The 23904-nt window shown below is 37.9% G+C and overlaps 1 protein-coding gene and 2 gene segments (V, D, J or C); 1 reads left to right on the forward strand and 2 right to left on the reverse strand.

Annotated features, from left to right (window-relative positions):
- Positions 1-47: 47 nt before the first annotated feature.
- On the reverse strand, positions 48-802 carry LOC131533796 (immunoglobulin kappa variable 4-1-like). The segment is given in 2 exon segments: positions 48-379; positions 467-802. Coding segments are annotated over 2 exon segments (381 nt in total).
- A 259-nt stretch (positions 803-1061) lies between these two features.
- Positions 1062-3285, forward strand: LOC131532828 (Ig lambda chain C region-like). The segment is given in 3 exon segments: positions 1062-1079; positions 2067-2118; positions 2790-3285. Coding segments are annotated over 3 exon segments (387 nt in total).
- Positions 3286-3868: 583 nt separating this feature from the next.
- On the reverse strand, positions 3869-23429 carry si:ch211-234p6.5 (pleckstrin homology domain-containing family A member 4). The gene is made up of 20 exons (XM_058766170.1): positions 23394-23429; positions 15696-15813; positions 15452-15524; positions 15271-15366; positions 14333-14405; positions 14063-14163; positions 13870-13988; positions 12687-12896; positions 12308-12512; positions 12161-12229; positions 11372-11440; positions 10840-10920; positions 10608-10745; positions 9998-10096; positions 9620-9728; positions 9483-9538; positions 7975-8409; positions 7554-7669; positions 7042-7127; positions 3869-6754 (listed from the first exon to the last, which is right to left on the reverse strand). Exons 2-20 carry the CDS (start codon positions 15746-15748, stop codon positions 5838-5840), a joined length of 3105 nt encoding a protein of 1034 aa, XP_058622153.1. The 5' UTR covers positions 15749-15813; positions 23394-23429; the 3' UTR covers positions 3869-5837.
- Between the last annotated feature and the right edge of the window lie 475 nt (positions 23430-23904).

Here is a 23904-nt window from a genome sequence, read left to right on the forward strand (position 1 = left end):
TCAGTCTCTGTGACTCTGACTGACGGAGGTTTTTGTACGACTCTTTATCACTGTGTGAACACTGGACCACTGTGGTAACTCTGACAGTAATAATGTCCAGCATCTTCAGTCTGGACTCCACTGATGGTCAGAGTGAAATCTCTTGCAGATGACGCACTGGCACTGAATCTAGATGGAGTTCCTGACTGGAGAGTGTTTGCTAAATAAATCAGGAGTTTAGGAGCTTCTCCAGGTTTCTGTAAGTACCAGCTGAAATAGTAACGTGGCGCACTATATTCAGCCACATCTGTGCTGGTTTTACAGTTGATTTTGACTGTTTCTTCTGGTCGAGCTGCTGTCGTTGAGGGACTCTGAGTGACGGTGATCTGTCCTCTACACTCTGAAACACAACAAGAAGAAAATCAACTCAAAACTTTGACAATATACTTGAAGAAATTAATTCATATCAAACTTGTGCTCCACAAACCTTGAGCAAACGCTGTGAGAGTCCAGATGAAGATGATGATGAAGGTCATGTTGATGAAGATTGTTGTGTGTGTCAGTGATGAAGTGTTAAACTCACAGCACTATAAACACTCTCAGAGCACTGAAGCATCTGATCAATATGCAAACACACTCCAGATCATTTACCTGAAGACAGTCGCTCATTAACAGACACAAAATACAATTACTGAAGTGAGAATTTTTTATTTTATTTTTCGTAATATTATATCTTCTATTAGCTAAACTGTTATGAATCATATCAGATCATTTAGTTGAATTAATAAATCTACAAGACCAACTTTAGTATATGATCCTGACTCTCTCCTGTGAGACTTTCATATTTATGTCTGTAGTTGGATAGAAACATGACTGTTTATTCATAAATTTTATGTCAAATCCATGGATGTTTCTGCAGGTTTTTAACAGACAGGAGGATCATCACACGTGTCTCTGTCAATCACTGAATCAACTGAGTCTGATTATGAGTCACGTCACATGATCTAAAACGTTCACTCTTCATGAATGTTTATTAAATAAATTTAAATAAATATTGTGATATGCATATGTTGTTTTTGATGATGAACAGCACCTGTTGGGTAATCTGATCTTTAATTTTCACATTCATTTTTATATGTTAACTCTTGCATTAATTGATCTTTCTATAAATTATATTCATTATCATCTGCTATGAAATAGAGGAATGTGTTTATATGATGCTGTTAATATCTGCATTATGAGAGATGAACAAAACGTCAATACACTTATTAAACTGATCAAGCAGAACGTGTTTATGATGCTGATCTTGCAATTTCGAAAAAAATATGTAGTGAAGAATAGAAAGTATACACAGAAGGGAAGCTCAAAAGTGACTGAATTTCTACATGAAGGACTGAAAATAAAAGGAGAAAAAAATGATTTCAGAAAAATCATAATCAAAAATAAATAATTATGAAGACAAAACTAATGTTTATTATAAGATTATATTGTGTTTCAATATGCAAACAGACTGCATAGTCACTCATTAACATACACATAATGAAAAACAATTGCTGAAATGAGAACAGTAAAAATGAATTTTTTCAAACATTCAGGATAAACTTTTAAAATCACACCATACTGTAGCATTAAATTCAGTTCTGAATAGATCTACAAGACCAACCTCAGTAAATTAACCTGACTGACAGTCCTGTGAGACTTTGAGAAGAATTTTATTGTGGTTGGACTGAAGCTTCATTGTTCATTTCTGTTATTTTCTCTCGTTATGAAATGGTGTGTTTTCCCTCCATATTTTACTCCACATCGTTACATGTTCCTGCAGGTTTTTAACAGACATGAGGATCATCACACATGTGTCTCTGTCAATCACTGAATCAACTGAGTTTGATTGTAAATCTTGTCACATGATATAACGCACTTCTATAAATTCAGTTTGTAATTTAGTAATGATGCAGACTGCATAAAGCAGAAGAAATAAATGAAGGTAGTTTGTGCTGTGAGTGGATGTGTTTGTTGGAGACTCAGTTGATGTGTGTTTGTGCAGTTAGTGAAGCGTTCAGGAGGTTTTTGTTCAGCTGCTCTATTAGTTTGTATCACTGTGGGTCACCTTCGGCAGCGGCACCAAACTGGATGTTGGCAGTAAGTCAGTCATTTAATATTATTAATACAACAACTGACTGTTAAACACTTTGTTGTTTTAAGGATGCACACTTATTTATATAGTTTAATTTAATTAATTAATTAATTAATTTTTTGCAGTCACTCCAAATTCGATGTTTTATAGTAAAACTGTAAAGATAGTTTTCATTGTCATGTCATCTTTGCTTTTATCCACTGAAATATAATAATTTCTGTTATTTCAATTAGATTTTATGAGTTTTCAGAGCTTCAGCTCTTTTTTCTCAATCGATAATTCAATTCTAATTTTATTTATTTATTTATTTTTTTTAAGTGCACTGAAATAAAATCACATTAGGCTGTCATTTTGGCAACATTTCAATTTTACCCGAAAATTTAAGACAGTAATTAAACTTAAATAGTTTAAACTATTATAAATGTTCATTTAAATTAGTTTGAAATTAATGATTTTTAAAAAAAATCTATTGTTAAATGGACTGTAATATTTCCGAATTGGATTTTTTTTATTTATAATTTGTATTATTATTATTAATATTATTATTATTTGTCGTAATGAAGGTCTTCTTTTGGAAACTTCAGGTGCTGTAAGGTTCATATTTGTAGAAATTATTTTACTTAAAAACAGAGAAGTGCTTTCTTCTTGACTGAGTTGAGTGTTGTGTGTTTGTCAGGCGTCACTCGTCCTAAAGTGAGCGTCCTGCCGCCCTCCAGTGCAGAGATCTCCTCAAAGAAGACAGCGACACTGGTGTGTGTGGCCAGCAAGGGCTTCCCGTCAGACTGGAGCCTGAGCTGGAAGGTGGACGGGAGCAGCAGGTCTCAGGAGAGCAGCGCTGGGCTCCTGGAGAAGGACGGTCTGTACAGCTGGAGCAGCAGCCTGACTCTCTCTGAGCAGGAGTGGATGGAGAGCGTCTCAGTGAGCTGTGAGGCCACACGGAGCGGCCAGCCTGCGCTCACTGGACACGTGACGAGACAGCAGTGTTCAGAGTAGATCTGCTGCTCTTCTCACTCATGTCTCACATGGAGACTAACAGCACATGAGCGACTCCTTCATTCTCCACATCCAGCTTCAGTCGCTCTCATCTGCAGCTGCTCTGCTTTGTGTGTTTCATTCAAGCCTGCATGTGTGATTTTATAAAAATTCAGTCATTAAATAAAATATAATTGTGACTTTGAGTCCCTTTTTTGTCATTCTTGTTTCAGGTCTTTCATTGAATCAGGGGTTTAGCTCACATATTATAAATAAACTTAAGTCAGTGGACCATGAAAACACCTGCATATACATGATGGAACAACATCTTCTCTATTCTCAGAGGAACACAATCACAAATGCAAATATGAGTTTAACATTCAGTTTCACAGTTTGACTCCTTATTCTGTGAAATGAGTTTGACTAATAGAGAGAAGAGGATTGCCATCATCCAATAATTTATGAAAATGTGTAAAAACTAAATTAAACCAAAAGAGCCTCTGTCCTGTGTACAATAATTATACATTCTATAAGTCTGTACAATGTACAGTCTAGTGGACAATAATACAAGAATAGAAATAAAACAAGAAAACATAAAGTAGGCTACATATAACAATAGAAATAAATACATATATTTGAGAAAACATTTAGTAAACATTTAGTAAAAGTGCTGTGAAAAGTCTTTTTTGCTAACTTATTTCTCTGGAAAGCTTGTTAGTGCTTTCCAACCTTCGAAGACTGACTAAGTTCAGACTGTGAAACCATAATTTTATTGGTTGGACATACTGAACGATCATGCCCCCTTTTACTGAAATTTTGTGAATCTGAACGCGGAGTGGCACTGAATAAGTCATCTCATTAGTAAACTAATTGAACAATTGGCGAGCGCTGTCGTAATGACATAGCCTAACCTGCAGAAGGACGGTGCGTTCCAAACGGGATATATCACAGTTATTGTGAAAACAATCATGGCCGCCATATTGAAGGGTCGTTCCAAACTGAAGTGCTCAAAACTAGCCACTTGAAATGAAGGATTTCGAAGGGTATAACTGATGGACACTTCGGGCTCCCATGATCCTTTGCGCTGATTCTTTCCATGATGATGGCGCCTCCGTGTGGGCACGGGATGATGACACAGAAGGGCACTTCAAGAAACAGTTGTTTGGTCCCCTACACCCTTCAACCCTTCGAAGCTCTCACTCCGGAGGGTAAACCCTTTGAAGGGGTTAGGGCACAGGGATGAGCCCTTCCGAATGGAACGCAGGGACGGTCACTTAACGAATCAGTGAAGGATTCTGAACGAATTTCTTTAGTGAACACTGAACAGATTTGAAAGCGATTCGAGTCACCGTGACGAATCAAAACGGTTTATTCATAATCTCAAATCAGAGTTTGTTTAATCAGAAATGTCACTTTGCTCACAGTTAATTTGTTTGATATCTGTTTACAGTCACGGGCTATAGGAGATTCAGGAGATATTAAGACTTAAATCTCGGTTTAGGCTATTCCTCACACATGGCTTCAGAAAGTAGGCTAATGTTCTGAACTGTTTTCAGTTCTGGACCATGACTGGCCTAAACATATTTTGTGTTCCACAGAAGAAGGTAAATCATAGGGGTCTGGAGCAACATGAGGGTGAGTAAATGATGACGAAACTTTCATTTTTCAGAATTGGGTGAATGCTCACAAGTCAACGTTTCCAATGCATAACATTATATCCAGATCAGTTTGCTGTTGTTAAATACAACAATAAAAGAATATGTAGGATCAAAACATGAGATGATTTAATTAGCCTAGATAACAACAACAAAACAGCATCACATAACACTGCAATGAAAGTACAAAGTTCTTTTAATAAAACACTTCTAATATATTATTATGACTTTTGCCATGCAGAACATTTTCCTGGATCAAAAACTTTTATTTGCTTCTGGACCAACATTTCTGTCAGACAAACAGTCTTAATCTGTAACTAAACTGATAACCTTAAAATCTGTCTGTTTATAGGAAGTCTAACAAGGATGTTGATCCAGGAACTATGTCTCACTTGGCAAAATCACAGAAAGCTATTAATAAGCCACAGATGTGTTTACAATATGAGACTATCATTGGTCAAACAAATCACAAAGCTGATAACTGATTAATGCACTTGTAGAAATGTGAGGAATATTTCCATGTCAATTAATCATTTTAAGGCCCGGTTTCACAGACGGGGCTTAGAGTAAACCAGGATTAGTTCAATTAGGACATTTAAGCAATTTTTATGAATGTGCTTAGAAAAAAAACATTACTGGTCTGCATCTTGAGACAAAACAAAGGCACTGATATGTTTTAAGATCAATCAGTGCAAGTTTATTTCAGTTGAAACAGCTCAGCCTTACATTTTAGTCTGGGACTAGGTTAAGCCTTGTCTGTGAAACCGGGGGTAAGAGTTTTATGCAGTTAGAGGTATTATCTTAGTAGTCAAAGAATTTTAGTGTGCATGTATAAAATGATGAATTCTTCTCATGACGGTTGCTAAATGACACAAAAATGACCACAGTGTTTAATCAGCACCAATGTGACCCATTCTCAACTAAAACTGCAGTTTCACAAGAAATGATGTGATTATATTCCGTTCAGGACTGAAGCTTTAATTCCATGTTTAATACTTTTATCTTACTATTTGCTTTCTATTCACTTCATGTATTCCAACTCTTCTTTCTTTTTTGTGTCTTATTGCCTCTCACACTTCCTGCAGCTTCTCTGTAGTCTACAGGCTGGTGCTGACCACGGTTATCCGCGGCCGGCAGTCCTGGACATGATGATTTATCACTGAGCTTTTTATTAAGGAGCTGTAAACTTTCTGCTTTTTCCCACTCTTGCACGTAACATCACTTCCTGGTTGACTTTTCTCTGTATTTTTCGTACTGTACTCCCCATTGCTCTCAGTGCGAGACGGTCCAGGTTTGTTTTCGGTGAGGTTTGATGGTTGTGTTTCATCTCCACTGGTTTGATTCTTCTGATTCTCTTCGACATCTGCTGATCTTGGCGAGCTAAACTGGATTTCCTCATAAATGCATGGCTCTGGCTTGGATTGGTCAGAGGTGGGTGTCAGTTGATTGTCAGTCGATGTGATTGGTTGAGCGTCTGGTGATTGATTGGGCATTTCTTTAATTCCATTAGCTTGTGCCATTTCGAATGTTGTTTTGGGACTTTGGCTCCGCCCACAGTCTCCTCCCTCTGGTTTATCAAGCGTTTGATTGGTTCCCTGACCTGGTTGTTGATTTTCCACTGGAGGGAAAGATTCTTGAGGGTTTGCGTCATGAACGTAGACCGGGACTAACTCGCACTGTCTGTTATTTGACAGAAAACACTCAGATTTCACATTAGTGGAGACTGAATACTTTTGTCGGTCAGAACTTCTGTTCTTTTTATGAGGTTTGTGCATTTGATTGTTTCCCTGATGTCCCTTAAACACCGTAAGAGTTGAAATATGATTGATGGAGTGGCTTTCTATGACGATGATGTCATTGCGAGATGATTGTTGTGATGTTTTGTCCTTGAATTCATTGTGCACTTTTGCATCACCACATTGTGGCTTTATTGGGTTGGCCGACTCATTGCTGTGGCTTTTAAATTTGCGCCTATCACCGCTGTAGCCGTTACTCAAGTTTACAACAGCAGAATCTGGAAAAGAAGAGAAATTATTAACAATCACTGATAGATACTCTCATTACATGTCTATATGCGTTGAGGTGAAATCTTTGCCAATTTTGATGCAGGTGATACTGAAGATGCTGAAATGACTTCAAATAGTATTTAAAATAGTTAAACGGCTGAATTGACGGCTGTATTATTTAGAGTTTTCCTTGTGCATTTTGTGGTATTAATATTAATTAATACCTGAAAAATCCATATGAATGTTTAGTAGTAAAATGAGCAGGCATGACTGCGTACTCAGCAAATGCATGTACCTGCTGTGTACTTCTCTGTCTCTTTTTCACTGGCTGTAATGAGTTTCAAGGGATGAATGTCGTCTATAAAGTGCTCTCTGGCGGCACTGAAAGAAGAGAATGAATAATTTTCAGAAGAATGTACAGTATACCAACAAGGGAGAAACAGAATGATTGAGAATGAACAACAGTAGAAAGAATAAGTTATTCAGCTAAATGAAAACAAAACTGAGACTGAATTAAAATGTGGTGTTTCTCAAAAGCAATCGAGGCATAAAGCTAGAGATTTAGAGACGTGCACAACAAAATAACATGCATGACATATAGTGCACAGAGAAATTAAATATCGAGTGCAACTTTGAAACCATGCAGGATATCTGAATTCATGCAAATATATATTTTATTAATGTCAATTTTCATTTTAAGCATGCATAGGGTATTTGTATTCATGCAAATGTATCTTTTATTACGGCAAATTTAACTTTTTTTACATATTGACTGAATTGTCTATAGGTGTAAATTGTGATCCATACCTCATATTTCTGTCTCTTTTATCCGTTTGTCTGGGTTTAGTTTGGCGTTTCTGAGAGCTCATGGCGGCGTCACAGTCAGACTCAGAGTTTGTAAGGCACAAGGCTCCAGGCTCAAGCTGTAACATGCATTCATGCACACATGCACATAATCATCCATATTTATATTCCATTATTCCATCTATTTCCACATGGTGGCGAATCAACAATTCAATGACTTTTGGTTCAAATTCTGATGTTCAATAAAGACCGCATTTATATTATTGTGAAATATTATTGCAACTTAAAATAACTGTTTTCTATGTGAATAGCTACACTTTAAAATGTAATTTATTCCAGTGATTCAAAGTTGAATTTTCAGCATCATTACTCCAGTTTTGAGTGTCACATGATCCTTCAGAAATCATAATATGCTGAATCTCACCTCTTGCTGACGATGTGTCCAGATCTTTCTCTCAGCCAGTGCCTTCTCTCTGGCACTGCTGTTGTGATTTTGAGCCGGTTTCTTTTGTTGCATCTCTTCCGGTCCGTCGGCCCAGTGTAAGTGTCTGTTTTTGTCAGTCGTCTCATGCAGAGTTCTGCTGGGTTTCTTTGCTGCTCTCCTCTGGCTGTTCCTCAGTCCTGACTGTAGACTGATTTGTTCGGGTGGCTCAGGATAGGGGTCGTCCACAAAAATGCGCTCTGCGATTAGTGATGTCGGAAGGGTAGATGTCACAACGCGTGTCAGACGCAGCGGTTCATGTGAGGCTTCATGTTCAGAACTCATCCTGCTGTCATTGGCAGGACTCTCTTGGGTCCATTTCTTGTAACTCTGGTGAATCTTCATGTAGTCCTGCTGCTCCGCTTCGGTCACACACTCCTTTTACATGAGAGAAAAAGAAAGATTTCATCTTTAAATCAAACTTTTTAATGCTAAATATGATGAACCCTTTGTGAGGGACCCCTTTCCTAAAATATAGTGGTCAATTATTAATATATTATCTATTACTATTTACTTTGTAAGTTGACAGTTGCTGTTGTTGTTTTTTCTACCCACTTTTAGCATTAATGTTGTATAAACCTTAAACCATAAACGAGGTATAAACCTCGAAAGAAACATTTTCGATGCAATAGAATGCAAATTTATTTGTAAAGCACTTTAGCACATTGTTTCTAATTTTTTTCAGTCTTTAGAAAGCAGAATGAAGCCATGTTAAATGTGTTAAAGTATTATTAATGTAATATTTATTCAAATGAATACATTCAAGCTAATACAAATTTATTTATTTATTTACTTACGTACTTATTGGTTAAATCTTTAATGGACCCCAAGCTCTCTCTTATGACTTCTGCTGTCAGTAAAATGCTCATAGTTTTCTGCTGAATTTGTTCAAAATATGAATATGAATATGTATATTTATTCTTATTTATGTATATTTATACTCAGAACATTAGTGTAAAATGACTAGTTTTCAGGCTAATCAATAGGTCTGTGCTGATTCAGTCCAGTATCTTAATTAATAAAATGTTCATTAATCAATTAAATAAAATTAATATAATTCATAAAATGTAATTAAAATGTAAAAATTAAAATAAACTAAATGTATTTTCTCATTATATTATAATGACACTTATATATCTCTTTTATTTTTATTCATCCAGTTACGAGATGTGGTTGGCGATACCCCGCCCAACTAGTGAAGTTGTAGGTTAAAATTTTGCAAACCTTTATGATTGTGCATTTGTGCCTTTAACTGCAGGTTGCTCCAAAGGCAATTTGGTATCAATTTAGCAGTAATGTGGTGTGCTAGTTAAGACTCTGGTAAACAGAAGTTTCCTGGTTCAATTAAAAAATTACAATGATTAAGCATTATTCATTTTTATCAGGAATTGGTGATTTGAGGTGACGTGACTTTTAACTTTCTGAAAATGGAGTGGAGTGTGTCTTATTACCATGCTGAGACCTCCTAACTCGCCTTCAAAGTAGGAAACGGGCTTTGGCTGAGGAGCTGTAGAATAGAAAGAGAAAATTATTTGCGTATACATGCTTAAATGAATGCACTTTGACACAGACTGATACATTTACTCACCACCCTGCCTCTGTAGACCCAATAAGGCCATAAAGCGGTTCTTGTTCACCCTCAAACCACACAAGATATCCTCCATCATCCAGAGCTGCCTCTGTGCCTGAATCTGCTCCTTGAGAGTTTGGATTGAAACATCTTTAAATAGTCATTTAGCAGATGCATTTATCTAAAGTGACTTACAACCTTTAAACTGGTCCAAAATCTTTATGCAACACTATTTCAAACAGTTACAGGAAAGAAATTCAGTTTTAATGCTTGTAATCTGATCGTTTACAGTATTGATGTTTCTGTATGCTGATGGTTGCACCCAAAGGAACAGTAGCAGAAGGAGAGTATCAGGTGATCTGTCCAAACATCACATAAAGTGTTTGTGTGTATTACCTGTGGCGTTCCGAAGTGAAGGATGTGTTGGAGATGAGAATGGAAAACGGACAGCTCGCTCTCCATCCGTTCGTAATCACTCCACAAACTGTCCATCTCCTGAAGAAGAGAGGCATTGCTTTAGTAGGTCTGATTCATGCATTAATTACGTATGAAATGATGCATATTTATTAAATATCGACCGATCTTTTATCAATTTAAAACCAACATATTGTCTATAATATAATTAATATAGATATAGATAAAAACACTCAATTGTATAATCTCTGTTGCATAAGTCAACATTTTTCTCTGGCTAAAATAATTGTATAAAAATATATATGCACAGCTTGACAATAAGCACACACTTGGGCTACAAATATTGAGGAGAAAAATCTAATTGCAATTTTTTTTCTCTTTTTTTTTTTTTTTTTTTTTGCTTGTTTGTTTGTAGGTCTGTAATATTTTGTGATTTTGCGTTCCCAAGCACATGTTAAAGTTACCCAAGTTACCGTTGCATGTAAATGAACACAGTGCCGTGCTTCACTTTGAAACACACAGCCTTTGCAATTTATTTCACTAAGCCATATTACGATGCAACCCTAGCACACACATACACACAGAACTGTACCGATGACAAATCACAAATTCTGGCTCGGAGTGTAACCAGCTCCTCCTGAAGCAAAGTCTTCTGGGATACTTCCTGCTCTCCAGGAAGTCCGTCTTCCATCCCCAGCCATTTGATTTCTAAAGCATACTCAATGCTTTTCTAAAGTAAAGGAGAGAGGAGGCAGGAATATTTGTGAGGTGTTTTTATCTACAGTACATGATTTCAGTGTATGTGATCTGTTTGTGTGACAGACCTTATCTGCCTGTAACTGAGCCAGCTGCATAGAGACGGACTGCAGAAGTTTATCACAACCACACAGACGAGTGAGAACCACCTGAACGAAAAGAAGAGAAGAATTCAAAATTTTAATAAAAACTATAATAGAATGTTAAGGATACTAATCTAACACTAGGGTGGATTCATGGAAAGGTTCTTAAGGAAGAAGTTCATTTCATAAGAAATGTCTCAAATATTTTCTTAAGAACATCTGATTTTTTTAAACTGTTGATTGTTTGATGTTGCTTGTGTAACAGTCATCAAGTGAAGGTAGTTCTTGAGTCAAAAGTACACTTATGTTGTAATAGCATTTCTTGAGTCAACAGTTAGTTTCAACAGTTCCCAAGTCACCAAGACACAGTTTAAGAAGAATTTGAATAACTGAAAATAATGTTCTTAAAATCATTGTAAAAATATAATCTTGTAACCTCCAACGTGACTATTTAAAGCCCCAAAGGTGTACAAAATATTCTTAACTTTCTCACAAACACATATTACAGTGCACTCACATCTGTATCGTTTTCCAGATCTCTGATTGGTTGTATTTCTCTCTCTATGACGATGTCTGATTTACCTGCCTAGAGCAAAAGGAAGCAAATAATGGTGTAGAAACAATTTTCACTCAGAAATTAATGGTAAATTTCACAAACAATTACAAAGAAAGGGAAAGTAACACATTGACATAAACTTAACATTTTAACATTTGACTTAAATTTGAGCTTTCCTGTAGCTCAAATAGTAGAGCATGGCGCTAGCAACGCCAAGATCATGGGTTCAATTCCCAGGGAAAGCAAGAGCTGATAAAATGTAAAAACTGTAGCTTGAATGCAATAAAAGTGTCTGCTAAATGCATAAATGTAAGTTAAATTAAATCTTGTAAAACATGCTCCAGTAATCTTCTTTTGAAAAACTTCAAAATCATGCAATGTAGAAACTTTTTCAGCAAAGAGATGAAAATGTCTGAGTCTTGTTCAACATAAATGTGATGTCAATGACTTCTGTGTTCTAAATGAATTGTATGTGCTGAATCATGGCTGAAAAAAAAGACTAGCATGAAAAAATGCAGTATGTGCCTACTGTAACATTTTTGAGCGACATGTAATATGCCACGCAGGCATGTCAGAGACCATGTGATAGTGTTAAAGAATTGTTCTTTTCAAACTGTTCTAAAGATCTGTATTGCAAAAATAGAAACAGATGTTCGATCACAATTAAGGAATTTTGTTTTTGCTGTATTGCATGGAAAATTCGCTTTGAAAGATTCATAACATGAAGTTATTATCACAGATTTGTCTTACCTTGCACATTGCCATGTGTTCTGCCGTGTGGTAGTTGGAACAGTAGCACACAGAACATGGAAACTCAGGCTGAAACACAGATAGGCAGTTAAAGAAACTGTGATTTTGCACCGTATCAGCACATTTGTGTATGTTCTTGATTCTCACCGTGTAGATGCAGGGTGACATTGGAGCACTTGAGCAGTTATCCAAGGGCCAAACGTCTGCTCTGCCCATATTACCGTGACACGGTGACCCATACTGATCTCTGGGAAATGAAGGTTGCTTGAAGGTTGCCTTCGAATGTAGGAAGGAAAGAGGTTCCTCATCTGCCTTCAGAAAACTCTGAGAATACTCAGTAGCTTCAGGTGCGCTGACAGAGAGAAAGAGCAGAAAATGCTCATCTAAATGTAAATTATGGATGTTTTGGCACATGAAACCTTGATTGACTTTGACTTAAATTTAACTTAAAGTCATGGGTTCTTTATATTTAAGTAGAAAAGGCCATCAAGACCTTATTAAATGTCCTTCATTCTGTATCATTTACATTGGTCTGTTCTCATGTCTTCCTCTCAGCTCTGGTGTCTTCATTTTAATTCCCATCATGTCTTGATCCAGTAGAGTCGGTTCTGTCTGCACCCTGCTCAGTTTTGTTGCGGTCTGGGTGTTTCGTTCTGGAAACATGGCCATGTGCTGGAGCTCCATGGTTTCAGGGTTATCTCCCATCTGAGTGAAGTCCTGAAAACTGGCACAGCGTCTAAAGAACGAGAAATGAGAGTCAATAAAGTCAATTATACACTGCGTTCCAAAAAGTGACATATCAGTAGGATTTTGGTACAATAAAGAGTCAGATTTTTGTTTGTGTTGTTTTTCACATCTTTTGGTATCAATCTCAGACAGGTTTGTTCAATAGTTTGCCAGTTCTTCTTAAGTAAATGGAAACCCTACTTAAAGAGGTTGTTCCACATTATTAAGCAAGTCACAGTTCTTATGAGATATGGTGAGGAAGAAAGATTTTCTGAAGATGAAAAGTATGAAACAATGCAATGTCTTGCAAAAGGCATCAAAACAAACAATATTTTGTGAAAAGCAAATTAAAATTATTTCTTATTTTAATCTTCACAAAGAGAAACCTGCACGGTGGCTGTAGAAATACATTTTCAAACTGTTTCAAACACCGTGCAGGTTTCTCTTTGTGAAGATTGGTTAGCAGTGACTGAAACTGCCCGTCTGCATGAAGAGGATCTTGAGACTCCAGTAGCTTCAAACACCTGTTTGCTGCTCAGCAGTGGCTTTTTTACAGCTGGTATTACAATATATTTCATTTGTTTGACAGAAACTTTCCTTAAATCTTTGTCTGACCAAGATCTTGTGTGCTCTAAGTCACTCACAAATCTCTTGACAGTTAAATAATTTTAATTTGCTTTTCACAAAATATTGTTTGTTTTGATGCCTTTTGCAAGACATTGCATTGTTTCATACTTTTCATCTTCAGAAAATCTTTCTTCCTCATCAAATCTCATAAGAACTGTGACTTGCTTAATAATGTGGAACAACCTCTTTAAGTAGGGTTTCCATTTACTTAAGAAGAACTGGCAAACTATTGAACAAACCTGTCTGAGATTGATACCAGGTAACTAAAAAGATGTGAAAAACAACACAAACAAAAATCTGACTATTGTACCGAAATCCTACTGATATATCACTTTGGTTTGAGAGCTCAGGTTCACCTGTTGATGATGTCATCAGCCTCCATGCTTGCTGATTGGCTGAGAGCCCTGACCCAACCCAACATGTCCTCCTGGGTTTCAGCGCTCATGATGTACGGCCGCATCCCCTGATGAACAACCTACAGGCACAAGTCTACAATGAGACCATACGAACATTTAGATTTAAGGAGTTCCAGAAGATGTTTGCTCTCACCTTGAAAGCATATTTCCGGTTCCTGCACTCTCTAGGCGAGCAGTAGAGAATCCTGTAGCTGGGGAGAGGAATACTGCCCAGCACAGACTCCTCACGGCTGTCTGGAGAAACAGGGTTAGAGAGGGATTTCTTGTGAAAAGACTTAAGTATCTAAAGAGAAAAATTGTCATTTCATTCTTCTGTTTGAAATGGAAAATGACTGCACTTTAAATGATTAATTTACAGTAAGTAAACTGTATATAGAAGACAATCACATTGAAATGGTTTTACCTTTATAATAATACAGGCAGTAATTGGAGAGAACAAACCATCTTCTTTTCCACAATTTCAGTCCAGTGCTGTCCTACAGAAAAAGACAGTTATGATCATATACAAATCTATGAGAAAAGGTAACCTATGCAGTTACACTTACATTTTGTGTTATTAAAATATAAGATAATCCTTATGCTTTAAATAAACTGTAAAAAGTGATTGAAAATTGAGGAAAAAAATTGAGGAAACCCCGTTGCCTTAAAATTATTAAGTAATTAATAATTTTTTTTTAAAATTTAAGTGAACTTGACAATTCACTTAACTTATTTTTTAAAATATTATTTACTTAATCATTTTAAGGCAACGGGTTTCATGATATTTGCTAAAATGTTATTTTAGTATTTATATACTATTATAGTATTTAATATTTTGAATTAGCTTTATTTATTTATCTATTTATTGATTTATTTTTAATTGTAAGTTTTTTTATGAATTTTGTTGTGCTTTTGACATTTTGTTGTTATTTTTTAATATTTCTATATAGCTTTATTTTTTTCAGTTTTGTTTTTAGTATTTTAGTTCTTCAACTTACTTGTTTCTAACTCCCAAAAAGTTTTTCATCTGATGTTTAAAATGTATTTATTTCAATTACAAAAAAAAAAAAAAAAAAGTTTATAACAGTTTTAGTTTAAACACTTTCTAAAATACATTTTACTTGAGAATATTTACACTTGCATGTATTCAAGTCATTATATCAAAACATTCGAAAAATTGAGCAAATGTTTTTCATAACATGAAATCTACATCAGTACAAAGATTACATAATAAAACTTGGTATTTAAAGTACAAAAGATAAAAAGTTTTAAAGCAGAAATTTGTTAAATATTTCTTGTCATGATTTGGTTATGCTGCCAAAGGTAGAGACACACACATCAGTATTGTGCTCGAATCATTACCCTCTTGTACAGCCATCCTCTGATCACCACAGGACAGTTGGGGTCTCTCTTCGCCGCTTGACATCTCTTTCCAAACGTCTGCACTTTTTCATGACACTGCTCGTATATAATCAAACAGACTATATCAGTGGGTTTGAAATATGTAGTTGTGTGTGTTTGTACATATGTGTATGTGATTCACCTCGTCTCTGATCGGCAGAAAGGACACTGTGGCGCTGCTGGAGGCCTGACTGACTCTGTCCTGATCCTCCATCCTAGATAGACAACAGCAATGGATCCAGAATAAAGCATCAATAACCATCAAGCAGTTCAGGTTACCTGACTTTCTTTTATATATAAAGGACACATTGTGTTTTGATTCATTGATATATTAGTGATGTCAGTCCATCATTGGCTCAGTATCAGGTTTAGGAAAGCTTGCCCACATTGCAGGGCTTCTGGGATGCACTCCAGTTCTTCGTTTAGAGCTGCTATACATGCCGTATTTTCCATATGAACTAGCTTCATTGGTAATGCAGGCCTGTTCATTAAATCTGTTTTTAGCTGTAAGAAATAAAACAAATCTGTATATAGTTTTGTGAAATATCTACTCGGTAGTATTTTTTTTTTTTTTGAGTTTTCTACTTTCTACTGATCTTGTAAAGCACTTTTGTCTGTAAAACTGTTTTGGAAGGCCCTCTACAAATAAATAGGATTTAAATAGCAATGTTTCTCATAGTGGGTGAATATTTTACAGAAAATATTTAAATATACTATAAACTATTAAAAAAATAGATTACATTTTAGAGGTCCTTGGCATCAAATTTTTTTGTTTTTAAGTTATTTCTTGAGCAACTATGGCTCCTCAAGCTTAATCATTGTTTACAGAAACACACTTCTGCTTCTGATAATCAGTTGCCTTATTTCATAACATTCAGTTAGATGCTAAGTCATTTTTGACCACAGTTGCTCAATAAGTTTTGTGAAAACTCAAGTCATTTAATGGCTCGCTAAAAGAAATCCCATTCAGAATCCTCATGTATTAAAATCTTTCTATTTACGAAGATGGGCTATAGACAAAATATATGATCTATGATCTGCTTTATAAAAAAAATAAAAAAAAGAGGTGTTGAGATGTAAGGTTAATGTACATCCAGCCTGTTACTTTTATGTTTTAATCCATTACCATGTTCAAAACATGACACATCGCCATTTTGGAGAATATCCACTGGACGCAAGCAGGATTCGTCTTCTACGTTTGTTTACGCTTTGATTTGAATGAAAACAGTACATCTGGTATGCGGCTGACACACAAGAGTGTATGCTGCTTGCGTCCAGCGGATATTCTCCTAAATGGAGCTACGCTGAACCAGAGGAGACGAATTGTTGAATAAAGTTGTTGTTTTGTTTTCTTTGCGCAGAAAAAGTGTTCTCGTCGCTTCATTAAATTCAGATTGAACCACTGATGGCAGATGGACTATTCTGACGATGCTTTTCATAGTTTTATGGACCTTGACAGTGCAATTTACTATGCAGTCAATGGGACAGTCACAAGCCTCCCGGTTTTCATCCAAAATATCTTAAATTGTGTTTTCCGAAGACGAACAAAGCTTTTACGGGTTTGGAACCACATGGGGGTAAGTGATTAATGACAAAATTTTCATTTTGGGGTGGAGTATCCCTTTAAAGTCTTCTGAGTGTTTTAAGTGTGTTGCTATGCAGTTGCTGGGATGTTTTGAGTGGTTGTCAGTGTGATGCTATGCGCAAGTAAAAAGACTCCATGCCCAAATCTCTAATTTTGCTTTATCGTTCACCAGGTGTAAATTGTAAGCCAAGGCACATGATTTCATTCATGTCTGAAGCACAAAAAAGCTTCTGGGTGACGCACACACTGAAGTTGAAAGGGGTCATGAACTGAGACCGGATCCAAGATGGCGGCGCGATCAGACGCAGCGGCTGCTCCAGGTCCCAAAGACGGTGCTTTTTTGTCTTTTAATGTCGTCTGTTCGTCTCCAAATAGTGTAAATTTACCGCTAGTTCATAAGGAAATCACTCCTAAACTCAAATATGTTCGCCAAAGACTTTTGGATATCGGCAACGCATACAAAGACCAACTCTCGCCGGCGGCTACTGAGAAGCTACGAGGCCTCTGTTTACTGCTGAAGCCGGACCTCGAGACCGCGGCCTCGCCTACTGTCGCTACCCGCACAAGGCGGCGTCGCAAGCGGTGTGAGAGAGGCAGGCGCAGTAAGCGCAGAGGTATCTGAGCTAGGCTGAGGGAAAACCCCACAAGACCGGCTCTTCCAACACTCATGCTCTCAAACGTTCGCTCTCTGGAAAACAAACTGGACTTAATTCAACTCAGTCGATCTACACAGCATGAGACAAGGGATTGTTGTGTGTTTGTTTTCACTGAAACATGGCTGAACGACAACATCCCGGACTCCGCCATTCAGCTGCACGGACTAACTTGCTACCGCGCGGACAGAGATTCATCACTGTCTGGTAAGACTCGGCGGTGGCTTGTGTGTGTCGTCAACAAAGAATGGTGTAACAATGCTGGGGTAGTGACAAAACACTGTTCATCGCTGGTGGAGTTTATGTTTGTGAAGTGTCGACCGTTCTATCTGCCGCGGGAGTTCACGGCCATTGTTATTGTCGCGGTATACATCCCACCGTGCGCAAACGCAAAGGACGCGTCATGAGCTGTACAGCGCCATCAGCGAACAACAAACAAATAACCCCGACGGCTTTTTCATCATAGCCGGTGACTTCAACCACGGAAACCTAAAGACAGTTTTGCCAAAGTTCTACCAACATGTGAACTTTGCAACAAGGGGAAATAACACACTGGACTTTGTTTACACAACAGTTAAGAGCGCATACAAAGCTGAACCCCACCCCCACCTCGGGTACTCAGACCACATCTCTGTTATGCTAATCCCAGCATACAGACCACTTCTGAAACTGGCCACATCTGGTTCACAAACAGATCAAGGTATGGCCAGACAATGCCACCTCAGCACTGCAGGACTGCTTCCAGGACACAGACTGGAACATGTTTAAAGAGGCGGCCACCTACAACAACCACACAGACCTGCAGGAGTACACTGAAACTGTGACTGCTTACATCCAAAAGTGCACTGATGATGTGACAGTCACCAAGACCATCACCACACGCGCCAACCAGAAGCCATGGATGACAGCAGAGGTTCGTGGGCTGCTAAAGACCAGAGATGAAGCATTCAGATCAGGAGATAAAGCAGCCCTCAAAACAGCAAGAGCCAATCTGTCCCGCAGCATCAAAAATGCAAAACGGTCATATGCTCAAAAAATCAACAATCACTTCACAGACAGCAGTGACACACGGAGCCTGTGGCAAGCTATTCAGACCATCACAGACTACAAGCCCCCGCCACAGGCCTGTGATGACGACACATCCCTCCCAGATACACTCAACCACTTTTACTCACGGTTTGAAATGCAGAATGACACACCTGCACAAAAACTGCCCACACCTCCCAACGACCAGGCGCTCTGTCTGTCTCCAGCCGACGTAAGGAAGTCCCTATCTAGGATCAACCCACGCAAGGCTGCGGGTCCCGACAACATACCTGGCCGTGTACTGAAAGACTGTGCTGCACAGCTGACAGATGTCCTAACAGATATCTTCAACACCTCGCTGAGCCAGGCAGTCGTCCCCACATGTCTCAAATCCACAACAATCATACCGGTACCAAAGAAATCACCTGTGTCCTGTCTAAATGACTACCGTCCCATAGCACTGACTCCAATCATAATGAAGTGCTTTGAGAGGTTAGTCATGCACAACATCAAAACCAGCCTCCCAACACACTCGATCCGCTCCAGTTTGCATACCGTCCGAACCGCTCTACGGACGATGCAATTTCCTCCACTCTCCACCTGGCTCTTACCCACCTAGAAAATAAAGACTCTACGTTAGAATGCTGTTCATTGACTTCAGCTCAGCATTCAACACAATAATCCCACAACAGCTCATAAATAAACTCAACCTGCTGGGCCTTAACAATTCCCTCTGCAATTGGATCCTGGACTTTCTAACCGAAGACCTCAGTCAGTCCGTGTCGGCCACAACACCTCGAGCACTACCACACTGAACACAGGTGCCCCACAAGGCTGTGTGCTCAGCCCGCTGCTCTTCACGCTGCTGACCCACGACTGCACTGCCAAGTCCAGCTCCAACCACATCATCAAGTTCGCTGATGACACAACAGTGGTAGGCCTCATCAGCAACAACGATGAAACGCACTACAGAGAGGAAGTGGCACAGCTGGCTGAATGGTGTGGCACTAACAACCTGTCCCTCAATGTGAGTAAGACAAAGGAGGTTGTGATGGACTTCAGGAGAAACTCCGGTGATCACCCCCCACTGACCATCGACAGCTCGCCTGTGGAGAGTCAGCAGCACTAAATTCCTGGGGGTGCACATCACAGAGGATCTCACCTGGTCCACCAACACCATGTCACTCTCCAAGAAGGCACAACAGCGCCTACACTTCCTCCGCCGGCTGAAAAGAGCAAGTCTCCCTCCACCCATCCTCACCACTTTCTACAGGGGCACCATTGAGAGTGTGCTGACCAGCTGCATCACTGTCTGGTACGGGAACTGTACTGCAGCAGACCGCAAGACCCTACAACGGACATTGAACACCGCTGCAAGGATCATCGGTGCCCCTCTCCCTCCATCCTGGATATTTTCCTCACACGATGCTCCAGCAAAGCCAATAGTATCGTGAAGGACTCCACACCCCTCCCACAGTCTCTTCCAGCTCCTACCATCAGGAAGACGGTACCGGAGCATCAGAGCCCGCTCTGCCAGACTGCTCAACAGCTTTTTCCCCCAGGCTGTGAGAGCCCTGAACTCAAATCACCCCGCCCCTCTCTGAACCCCCATACAAACCCCCTACCTCCTGTAACATGTAACGTGCAATTCGAAGTGTGCTACACACAGGTGAGTGGGCCTGTACAAACCACCTGTAGTAGCACACTCTCCTCCTCTATGCGCACTAGTCACTTTTCACACACACTGCTGTGTGTACACAAATCCCACAAAAAGAACTCAGTAATATATGTATGTTTACATGCTCATGCACTACAAATCCTCCTGCACTGTTCCCCAGCCAGCTGCTTGAACTCAATGTTTCTCCTTGCACATGTACAGTACTTATCTGAAGCATTCGTATAGTTTGTATAGTTTGTATTTTTTAGTTTGTATAGGTACTTTTTTATAGATAGTATATTTATATTTATAGTCAAAATCTATCAGTAGGATAGTTGTGTATAGGTTTATATTGTCTTACTCCATTGTTGTATGCCTGTATTTATGTAGCACCGTGGTCCTGTGAGGCACGACATTTCGTTCCACTGTATGCCCCCGCATGTAGCGGAATGACAATAAAGCTCAACTTGACTTGACTTGACTTGAGAAACCAAAATTCCCTTGATCTTTGACATATAAGAGGTCATTGTACTATAAAAACATCCTGTAAATGTCAGAACTCAAAACTTTGTCATTAGTCTAAAAACAGATTATTATATTGAAGGCAGTCTGTCAGAACGAAAGAGTGGATTAACTTTATTTTTAATGAAGTTCCAGACCGTGTCTGTAAGAACTTGGTCCTTTGTTCACTTCATATTTCCGTGGATTTGTTTGCAAACAAGGCACAATTCAATGCAGGATTTTCAAAAAGATTGAAACTAAAAGACAATGCTGTGCCGACTATATTGGATCCGACAGTATTTGTTGCAACAAAAGTGTCATTAACTGTTTTCATTATGTGGTCACTATGTATTGAGTGATTTTTTTGCATTTTTGACCTAAATCACAGCAGCGTCCATCTATGAGGAATGTGCTGTCAAACGTACACAACTATTAGCCAGTCATAGCAGTGGCCGTTTACAATCTGTCTACAATCTGCCACGCCTATTTCAAACAGAGCGTTCTGATGAGGGGGGTTAAAAACAGGAAAGAAAATAGCTTATTACTTGTAAACTATGATGCTTTTATGTAAAAATCTTGATAACATTATAAGTGGACCTCAGAGAACAGTAGAAAATAAAAAAACAAAGGCAGTTCATGTTAGGAGCTTGTTCAAATCACTAACTCTGAGCAACAGACTTAGTGAACATCACTAATATGAAAGTACATTCTCATGCAAAGAACAAAATAATCACAAGTAAGTCACAATATGTGGTGTTATTTCAGAAGCTACATGCACAAGTTTCAGAAGAAGTACTAACCGAGCTCAAGGATTTCATACAGTAAAGTACTTCAGATTTGATCAATATCCTGACGAGCTTAATAGAAGAGCTCAAGAAGTGTTGCAGTAGTCTGTCTTCATGCTATTCTGGGTGCTGCTGACCCATAACTTTAGAGTGACACATAACAGCTGTTTTGCTCTGACCACTGGATGGGTTCACAGAGTACATGAATGAGAGAGAGTAGAATTAGAAGAATGAATGATCACAGTTGCTGGTCAGTACAGCTGCTCTGCAGGAACTCTGACAGCTGTGGTTGCCAGAAATTCACTTAAAAATATGGTAACATTTGGTCATTTAAAACCGTCAAATGTACATAACTGCTAAAAAAATTTGAAGAAATATGAATATAGACATTATATGTTTTAAAAGGTGATATTTCATCTAAACAATTTACTGTGACAATGCATGCGGTGTCTTGTTAAATGTAATGTAGACTGTCACCATAAATTATAAGATAATTCATACTTCCCAAAAAAGATTTGCCCAGTATTTTACAGTAAAACATATTGTATTAGTACATCTAATATTATTTTTTAGCATTTCACAATGTCTGGTAAGTTTAAAAATTAACAGGTTTTTACTGTAGCATTTGGTTTTTTTTGGTTTTTTTAGATTTTGTACAGTAAAGAAAGGATCAGCAAGAATGCATGAATACTTGTGGACATTTAGTATTTGAGGTGTAGGAGTGTGTGTGAGCGTCTCAGAAATGGTTGCATAATGTCTTTTGTGCAGAGCACATACAAATAGAGCCTGTGCAAAACAAAGCATGAACTGTTGAGGCCTTGTGAACAAAACAACAGTCACTTATTGAGCAATGCTCGCTGGCGATCTGGACAGGATGACTGCAACATTTTAGCTTGTGTGTCTGAAGATAGAGTTCTTTGGAAAGGTTATGGTAATGATTATTATTGCAGATAACATCATGTCGTTGAGTGGCTGTGAGTGTGTTCCTATACTGTTGCTGGGGTGTTTTTAAAAAATATTTTTATTCTTACAAACTTCTTAGCTTTTTTCTTCAGATTTGTGAATCAGACACCCGATGCACTTCATCATTTTCCAGCAAAGAGCAAATATTGCTCAGTGGCACAAAACCAAAGTCAATGAATGTTTATTTGATGTTTAATTTTAGTTGATATACTCTTTTTGTGTTTTTGAAAGACATCTCTAATGCTCACCAAGGCTGCTTTTATTTTAGCAAAAATACAGTAAAAACAGTAATACTGTAAAATATTTTTACAATATAAAATAACACTTTTCTATTTGAATATATGTATTAAAATTGCAATTGATTGCTGTGATCAAAGCTGAATTTATTCAGCATCATTATTTCAGTGTTCAGTGTCACATGATCCTTCAGAAATCATTCTAATATGCTGAGTTGCCGCTCAAGAAACACTTCTGATTAGTATCAATGTTGAACTTTGAGCTGCTAAATATTTTTGTGGAAACTCTGATTTTTTTTTAATAGAAAGTTCATCAGAACAGCATTTATTCGAAATTGTAGCAATTGTCTTTGGAATTTAAATGTCTTTAATGTTACACTTGATATCAGTTTAATTCATCCTTGCTGAATAAATGTAAAAAATTAAATAAATAAATAAATACTGACCCCAAACATTTGAGCATTAATGTGTTTAGACTCCAAACAGCCGATCACATACACCATAAAAATCTAGATTTAGAGCCATAAAGACTGCTGTGCTGTGTTAAATAAGACTGCATTCCCTTTAACAGTGTTCAAAAAAGAGCATACCCCAAACTACAACCCCAACAAAACAACCACAAATTACGCAAAGAAGCCCAATATAATGAAGGAAAAGAATAAAATGATTTTTTTGTACCTGGTCTGTTTTCGGTACCCAACAGCAACTTCCAGCGTCATGGTGTGTTCAGCATCTCTCTCTCTGAGAGACAAACACTCAACACAGTCTCACAGACGCTGCGGAGGCTCAATCCCTCTTTCATCGCTTTAACACTGAATCCTCTGTTTCCCCAGTTCACTCTCTTTTTTTTTTTTTTGCTTCTGATGTCTGTAAAGTGGCATTTAGCTTCATGTCTAACGGTAGGACAGAAAAATCACAAACCAATTGACTCTTCTGAATAGCAATGGAGAGCAAATGAAGAGTTTTTCTAAAGTCGGTTGCTTCTTTTTTTTTATCTTAAGAAAAAGGTTAAAAGGATTTTTTCTCACCTCTAGTTTCAGTAGACATCTCTGAAAGGTCTGGAGATGAGACTATGAAAGAGTGACCGCTAAGCATTTCAATTTTCCTCTGGGCATTTTTCATAAAACAAATAAATCATGATTGTATTGATCTGATGAGTATAATGAGTCATTATAGGTAAATGCTATCA

The sequence above is a fragment of the Onychostoma macrolepis genome, chromosome 24 (assembly GCF_012432095.1).
Source record: "Onychostoma macrolepis isolate SWU-2019 chromosome 24, ASM1243209v1, whole genome shotgun sequence".
Lineage (NCBI taxonomy): Eukaryota > Metazoa > Chordata > Actinopteri > Cypriniformes > Cyprinidae > Onychostoma > Onychostoma macrolepis.

Coding starts and splice junctions, on each gene's coding strand:
- si:ch211-234p6.5 (XM_058766170.1), bottom strand. CDS start 15,748: ATGTATAGCAGCTCTAAACGAAGAACTGGAGTGCATCCCAGAAGCCCT. Junction 15,525..15,695: donor CATCCCAGAAGCCCTGCAAT/GTGGGCAAGCTT, acceptor TTGTCTATCTAG/GATGGAGGATCAGGACAGAG. Junction 6,755..7,041: donor GACAGAGAAGTACACAGCAG/GTACATGCATTT, acceptor CTTCTTTTCCAG/ATTCTGCTGTTGTAAACTTG.